At 35.6% G+C, this 8,569-nt stretch overlaps 2 protein-coding genes across 2 annotated transcripts; both read left to right on the top strand.

Moving 5' to 3' along the window:
• Window positions 1-1,494: 1,494 nt before the first annotated feature.
• Window positions 1,495-2,124, top strand: LOC141642060 (glutathione S-transferase T2-like). The gene has a single exon (XM_074450726.1). It carries the CDS (start codon window positions 1,495-1,497, stop codon window positions 2,122-2,124), a length of 630 nt encoding a protein of 209 aa, XP_074306827.1.
• Window positions 2,125-2,476: 352 nt separating this feature from the next.
• Window positions 2,477-4,005, top strand: LOC141656282 (uncharacterized). Its single transcript, XM_074463147.1, has one exon. The coding sequence runs from the start codon at window positions 2,530-2,532 to the stop codon at window positions 3,490-3,492; it is 963 nt and encodes a 320-aa protein (XP_074319248.1). The 5' UTR covers window positions 2,477-2,529; the 3' UTR covers window positions 3,493-4,005.
• Window positions 4,006-8,569: the final 4,564 nt, after the last annotated feature.

Here is an 8,569-nt window from a genome sequence, read left to right as displayed (position 1 = left end):
ATGCAAACATGTGATAGAAACAATTTATCAATTTAACTTAGCCTCATTTTAACATTTACAATTTACTTAGTCATGCATGGTTTTCCTTACTCCTTAGACAAAATAAACTACTCTAACATGGTGGAAATGTAAATTATACTAATGATAAATGAAATGGAAAACATAATGAAAATATGAATAAGAAATTACCTTATTGGAAATGGAAATGGAAATAAAGAACAATACTTGTAGTATAAATAACTTGTAAATGTAAATTGTTTTATAACTTGTAATGTAAATAGGAAATGTAAATAACATAAATTAAATCTAAACTAAGAGCTAACCTAAACTAACTAATAAATTTAGAGAGAATTTCTATGTAAAAGTGTGTAGAAAAGATGGTGTAGGAGTTGTAGTCTACACCCTTTATATAGAAAATGAGGGGTGAAACTTAGGGTAAATACAAGGAGTCAACCCCAAATATTTTCTCTTAATTGCTTGAGTAATTGCCTAGAGAATCCCATGTAAGCCATTAATCCCATCTTTAAGCCTTTGGTTAATCACTCAATTTACATCCCATGAGAATCCTAAGAGCATCTCAAGTTGAGCATCTTATGTAGAATTTTGTGGACTTGTAATGTGGGCTTCATTTTGCATTTGTATTTGTTGCACATCTACATTTTGGTCCATCATTTTGGCATTGTTAGTCCATGCACATCTTCCATGTTGGTCCATTCTCTCATACTTAGCCTTGCTTCTAGTGTTAGCACATTTTATAGTAGTTTAGCTCATTTAGCTCATTTTCCTACAAAACACACTTGAACACACAATTGCACTAGAAACACAATATTAGCTTAAAAACACTTTGATAAGTGCTAAATGATATGTAAAATCAAACTAATATAAGGGGTTAAAATGTATAAAAAATGCACTTATCACGATCCCAGAATATTAGAATTGTGGAATGAATTTCAACAAACTCATAGTAATATTATACAAGAAAATTCATTGCCCTCACAAAATCCGTATCTCCAACAAAATACGTCACACACACAAATTCCATAGCCCCCTCAAAATCAATATCTCTCTCGACAATATAATATTAATCCATTTCAACAAACTCATTCTAATCCTCCACCGCCACCGCCATTATATCGACCAAATATTAATATTGTACCTTTGAGTCATAATTTCTCATCACAAGAAAATAATTACCTCCCATTTCCTTCTCAAACACCTCCGAATTACCGAAATACTCCTCAAAATAATGTTCAAATTGAAGAACTAGAAGACAATAACAACAATGAGGAGGCATCGAGTCATATTGTACATTTTACCCGGGAAGAGGGTGAAGCTTTGATTTCGTCATTTATGAGTGTCTCTCAAGATAGTATTGTTGGCCCTAACCAAAAGAAAGATGCACTTTAGGGGAAAGTCACATCTTTGTATGAAGAAGCTCGTCTTACCAATCCACTTAAACTTAGACAGAAGACTGGCAATTTTATTGGTGGCAGAATGCGGCGTATATGCAGAGCCGTCATGGCATGGGGTGATTGTTTTGCAGAAGCTAATCGAATCAAGAGAAGTGGGATGTCAGAAGATGACGTCATTCAAATGGCTCATAAGTTACATAAAGGAAAATTTAACTATGAACATGCTTGGCGCTTGTTAAGACATTATAGAAAATGGGAAGATCACATTGCTCCATATGCCGAAATTAATCCGGGGAAAAGAGCTCAACAAGAAGATCCAACCACTCCTACAAATGTTGGTACACCCGAAAGAGGTAGTAGTGGTAAGAGAACTAGGCTTAATGATGGAGGGTTCTCTCCAGCTTGGTCTGTAGAAGAAGGAAGTGCATCTAATACTCGTCCAATTGGTAGAGATGCAGCTAAAAAAGGTAAGGGAGCGTTGAAAACTGTTATCGAAGAGGTGAGTCATTTCAGTAACGCCGTGAAGAATTTGAATTTTAATATGACTGGTGATAAAGATAATGAGGTGAGGAGGCTGGCCATAGATGAAGAGAAAGTAAGGGTCAAAGAAAAGAAGGTTAATTGGTCAATACTTAGCAAACTAATGGACTGTCCGTCTTTAACTCCGGAAATGGAAGAGATGAAGGCTAAACTCATAAGAGAACTATTATAGTAATTCGTACTATTTTAGAAAATATTATGCTCTTTTATTAGAAAGTAATGTATTTCGTGCTATTTTAATTTATATTATGCACTTTTATTAGAAAGTAATGTATTTCGTACTAGTTTAGTTTTATATTATTCTCTTTTATTAGAAAGTAATGTATTTCTATTATGTAAAATATTGTCTTGTAATGTAATATATTAAATTTTATCTACTTGTATTATATTATAAAATCTTATCTTATCTCTTATCCACATAAAATCTAACAACATCCCTATAAATCCGAAGAAAATCTTACACTATCAACATAAAACCTTATCTTATCCTCATCAATTTCCTTTATATAAAGCACTCACCCTCACTATCTTTAAATCACTCAAATAACTCTAAAATATTCTCATATTTAACAAAAAAATGTATCCCTCAAGTTCTTATCATCTTTCTCCCCCAGGCTCACCACCATCATCTTCTTCCTCATCATCTACCTCGTCAGAAGAGAATGCTAGGCAGGAGCTGCGGAGGCAGAAAAGAGTTGCAACATACGAAGCAGTCAGGTATATGGTAAATTATATGGCAAATAATGTTATACCACTTATATTGGTAAACTATATGTCAAATAATAAAGAAAGAACATATATTGAGAGAAATCGAGAAGAGGGCCATGTCCATCTCTTTAACGATTATTTCTCGGAAAACCCAGTTTACCCTCCACAAATGTTTAGACGTAGGTTTCGAATGCGCAAACATTTATTCTTGCGTATTGTAGAGGGTGTAGGAGCTTATGATAGGCATTTTCAGCACAAACCTGATGCTACAGGTAGGTTAAGTTTGTCACCATTAATTAAATGCACAGCAGCTCTTCGTCTCTTAGCATATGGAGAGGCTGCTGATAGAGTGGACGAGTACTTGAGGCTTGGAGAATCAACAGCAAGGAAGGTTCTTGTTAGATTTCTTGAAGCTGTTATTCATCAATTTGGGGATGAGTATCTAAGACGTCCAACTGTTCAAGATCTTCAAAGGCTTTTACAGGTTGGAGCGTATAGAGGATTCCCGGGCATGTTAGGAAGTATCGACTGCATGCATTGGAAGTGGAAAAATTGTCCTAAGGCTTGGAGAGGTCAGTTTCAAGGACGAAGTGGAGAAGCGACTGTGATATTGGAAGCAGTTGCATCACAAGATCTATGGATATGGCATTCATTTTTTGGTGTACCTGGATCGTGCAAAGATATAAATGTGTTACACCGGTCACCTGTTTTTGATGACGTATTAAATGGGCGAGCTCCTCGGGTTAATTATATAGTTAATGGTCAACAGTTTGACACGGGTTATTATTTGACCGACGGTATATATCCTCAATGGCCAACTTTTATACCATAAGTCTCTCTTCCACAAACACCGAAGGATAAGTTGTTTGCTGAAAGACAAGAGGCAGCAAGGAAGGATGTGGAGCGTGCTTTTGGAGTACTTCAGGCGCGATTCGCAGTTATTCGAAAACCAGCTTTAACATGGAAAGAGTCCATGTTAAATAAGGTAATAACGACATGTATTATACTACATAACATGATAGTGGAAGATGAACGTGATACATATGCAAATTATGCTGATTATTCAGAGTATGAGAATCTTCATTCACAAGTTCAAGAAGCTGAGTACGGAGCGGGATATCAGATTGAAATTGATAGATATATAGTAAATCGTGACAATTTGCGTTCTAGAAACACGCACAAGTCCTTAAAAAAACATTTAATTGAGCATATTTGGCAACGGTTTGGCGATGGAAATTGAAGTATTTAAATCAGCAACTTGTACTCATAGTTTCTTATTATGTTATGTATTATTGTCTTAGAATTTGTAATGTTTTCAATTTTTTAATGAAAAATATTTTCTCTATTTTTAAAAGTACGATTATTAACTAAATACGATTATTAATTAACTTACACAATTATAAAAATAAAGTTAATGTTAGGTTTTTGTTAAATAAAAAATGTGTGGGGTAGGATAAAGTAAGAAAGTGAAAAAATTGATGGTTAATTGATGTGGGGAAAAATGAGTAAAATTTGGTGATGGTAGAAAAGGTGAGGTGGATATGTGATTAGGATAGAGAAATGATGAAAAAGAGTAAAGTGATGGAAAATATGTGATGATGGATGCGGATGGTCTAAGGATCATATAGATATGGTGCAGGCGCCATAAACGAGGGCAAAAAGAAAACTTTAAATTTGCAGGAAGTGACGGAAGAGAGGGGAGGAGATAATCTAGAAGTAAAGTGACAGGCTAGTAATGAAGTGACGGGCTATATGAAGAAAATTGAAAGAATTAAAAAATGGAAAAAATGCAGGTGAGGAATGTGGTTGGGGATTTATTTGCAGCAGTAAATGATGATAAAAAGAAAACTGCTTCCCACAATGTACCGGATAGAGGTGACAAACCGATAATAGGATCAGTTTTAGTTCCGATTTTTTTTGGGACATATAACTAGGTAGCATAAACTGACACGGACACGACTTCGACACGTAATACGACAGCCCATAAAAATTAGGGTATGGGACACGCCGTTTAAATTTAATAAAATATACGGAGTATATTTTATGATTATAAATAACACTAGGTAGTATCCCGTGCTACGCACGTCTTGTTTTTATATCTATAAATCTACCTAGTATAAAAGCTAGATTTTTTCATGCCTTCTGATTGGCTGCTGATTTTCAGGAATGAATTTTTTTTTCTGATGTGGGGACCTCTATGATCTCTACAGAATTAATTACACTCCCATTATTGAATGTGAAGGCTCAAACAAATTCATATCATTATTCTTATCATTTTGAATTAGAAAAATCACGTTAAAGTTGGCAAAAACAGTCATAAATATAGTATACTTGCATCCATTGGAAAAAAAAAACACTTACTAAAAAGAAAATTAATTGAAGTAATAAAGTTGAAAAATAATAAAAAACCAGATCTACAATTTGTTATTAAAAATTGAAGGACAGAAATCGACATTCAAAAATTAACCATTTACATAGAGCTCTTCGACTCGAATCATCGGTTATTATTTTATATTTAAAAAAAAAAGACAGAATCCTCTATAAAATTTCAACAAAATCACTTTAGATCACAAAACTAAAATCATCCAAAAAAAGGAAAATAAATCATAGGATGAGACGGTAATCTAAAATTTCAATCTTTCTAAAACAATTTTTGGAAATTACTGGTCTCCTTCCTTTTTCTTAATCTTTCTATTTCCGTCTATCCTTGTATTTTTTCCCTTTTTGAGTGAATGTGGTAGAAGTTCACTAGAGGTTTAGTATTCCAATATCTTCTAAATCGTTGCTGATTTCTTCTGAGTTTCCCTGATTTCCCATCGCTCATTAAGTTTTAGATGTGACTTCTCACATGAAGAAACCTTTTACTCTTTCGTTCTGTCAGTTAAAACACAAACCATGTCCCGTGTGTTCATGTGCTGTTTCAGTATGCGTGGGTGGTGCCCCTATAGGGATTTTTTTTTGATGGCGCTCTAAACTGAGTGGTTTCCCGCTGAAGATGGAGGATGTTTTCATCGTCTTTCCTTCATTTATCTGTTGTGCCTTTGACATTGTGTGTGTTCCATCCCTGCCTGCTATGCTGCTAGATCTATAATTGCATTAATCTTATTTACAAGCATAGTATTACATCTCGGTGTTGAATAGGGTCATAGCATTGGCTATTATGGCTTAATCGTGCATTCTTGCCTTAACAAAGTGGATCTAATGCTTTGCTTTACTGAACCTCTTTTGCCAATAATCTTTTGTTCTTGGTAGAAAGTTCCTTGTCCAACTTCTTTCCAGGAAAAACTTTTCAGAGTCTTCAGTCGGAAACGTGTCCCAACGTTCTCGAGAAAGAGTGCAAACCCTATATCACTGTCAAACATGTCCAGGACATTCTCGACGGGCCGATCGGGATCGTCTTCGGGATCAAAATCAAAATTGACGCCGCAATTGAAGGAAGCTTTAGCTCGAGCTCTCGCTAACTTGGTCTCATCCCACAACATGAAAGTTGAAATCGTGGATGAAGTAATCGGTGTGCTCAACACGGAAATGAAGGCGATGGTTTTTCTGAACCTACATCCGGATAACCAGAAGAGGGAGGTTATGAGTACGATTGGCTCTCGTAAGTATTTTTTCAACTACTACGCTTTTCTAGGTTGCATATTCTTTCAAAAGTAAAATAAACTTTTTTTTTTGGTAGAATGTGAAAATTCTCATTAAGCTCAAAATGTAACACATACAAGATATAACTTACATCATACAGATACTCCTCATTTCATATTTATCCTCCAGTTATCCCACCACTAATTTCAATCTAGTAAACCATCTATGATCTCTGTTACAATGAATATGCGCCTTAATACATTGAAATCTATAAACCAGACTCTGTTGTAATTTGTGCAAAAGAACAGTAGGACATATTACCGCTCCCTCCATTCTTGCCTGGTTTCGTGCCATCCAAATGAAGTAAACAAGTGTTGCATAACTGGCCATCACAACTTGCTTTTTTAGTAGCCCTTTCCAATAGAATGCACATCAATCCAGTCGTCCACAAGCTGTAAACAAGCATTACTATATGGACAATCAAAAAATAGATGCTTGAGGTTTTCAGGATTATTTCCACAAAGACAGCATAACCCGTCACTAGTGATCCCAAACTGTAGCAGACGGTCTTTGGTACCCAGCCTTCCTCGAACGACCAACCAGTTTATAAAACATACCTTAGGCATATAATCCCACCAATCTTGTTGTTTTATATATATGTGGTGGACCCATCGCACCCACATACTGTCTTTCTTATTAGCCACCCACCATGAGTATTTAGCTAAACAACAAGTGTCCCAAGAAACTGCAGGTACTCGCTGGTAGTTATCACTACCTGACCAGAGATAGTTACGGCAAACACTGTCAACTCTATTAAGAATTCCCTTAGGCAGCAGAAATATCTGAGACCAATAGCAATGAAGTTGTGTAAGAACGGACCTAACCAAGATAAGACGACTTGCATAGCTGCGTTTCTTAGCACCCCACCCTCGAATGCGCTTCACAATCTTGTCCACTAATTTAGTACACTGGCTATTTGTTAATCGTTTGTAAGAAATATCCACCCCAAGATATCTAAAAGGGAATGACCCCTTATTGAAACCAGATGCAGTCAAGATTCTTTCTTCAACATTAGGAGAAAACCCATTCAAATAAACTTGATTGTGCATGTTTGAATTAGTTTCAAGTTATGCTATGTTCATTGAATTCACAAGAAGCTTTTGCTGACTTTGACAAATGCCCATGATCGATAACAACCATGAATTAGTTGGAATGCACTTTAATTAGCTAAATAACACCAACACATCCAGGATTTCTGATTTCAATGTTTCCTACTTTTGGTTTATTTTATTTATTTGTACAGGAGCCTTCTGGCCCGTTGAATCACCATTGGCCTCCACTCAGTTGGTTGAATTTACACCATCGGCCTCCAACATTGGTTCGTATTACTGTTAGTTACTGGTAGTTACAATCACAAGTCTTGATGATTTTGGTTTTTCTATTCAGTTTGTGACTAGAACTAACAACCCCTACTAAAGCACCGTAACTTCTACTACGTTCAAAGATGGTAAAGAATATTACTCCGTAGTTTATATTAGCCTACTTGTTAACCACGTCATTAGTTTTCGGCTCAATTATGAGCCAATCAAGTCTAGCACGTAATTGTAACGGTTTACCGTATAAGCAATGGAGTACGGTTCTTAAGGAAATGGAGCATGAACTCTTTAGAACTTGAACGGGCATGTACTTTGTAACGGTTTACGTTTAAAACTTTGTCCTTAGCTAACATTCTAATCGGGCCCGGTTGTGTATGGCCTTAAGAAAACGCGATTTATCTATGTTTATCACACTTGCTTTTTGGAAGTCAAAGTTTCCGAACTTTAACCGTAAATATCCAAGCCCACTAAAAAAGGGCCGGAAGGGGATGACTAAATTAGACAGAAAATTTAGGAATGTTTTAAAATTAAGTGACTTCCTCAGCACCTCAAGCTTTCTTAAGAAGTCTTACACTACTTCACGCTTACCTAGCAGACTTCACGCTTACCTAGCAGTATCCTTTCTAAATTAGAATTTGTGAACTTTTATTTATTCCCAATTTTTACCGTTTAAAGATTTCATCTCACTCTAAACATAGTACAAAGATGCTTATTTAAGACGAGAATCATATGTCTTAACCCGACATTCATGCAAGAAGAGAACTTGTTTCACTTAGTAAAGTAATTTTTCTTGAAATTCTCAATCAAATTCGTCGATGCAAAATCACTAAATCATTTGCTGGGTTTATTATGTATAACACTAATAATTATCTTAATCTCCCTAATTTGATCAACCTTTTACCACGGTTTTATGATCCTGGTCAGTTAGAGATGGGTGTTTCTATGCGGGAC

This window comes from Silene latifolia, chromosome 1 (genome assembly GCF_048544455.1).
Source record: "Silene latifolia isolate original U9 population chromosome 1, ASM4854445v1, whole genome shotgun sequence".
Taxonomy (NCBI): domain Eukaryota; kingdom Viridiplantae; phylum Streptophyta; class Magnoliopsida; order Caryophyllales; family Caryophyllaceae; genus Silene; species Silene latifolia.
This window is presented reverse-complemented; position numbering and strand designations above follow the sequence as displayed.

Excerpts from the sequence above, each read along its gene's own strand:
- LOC141642060 (XM_074450726.1), top strand. The coding sequence starts at position 1,495 with ATGCGGCGTATATGCAGAGCCGTCATGGCATGGGGTGATTGTTTTGCA.
- LOC141656282 (XM_074463147.1), top strand. The coding sequence starts at position 2,530 with ATGTATCCCTCAAGTTCTTATCATCTTTCTCCCCCAGGCTCACCACCA.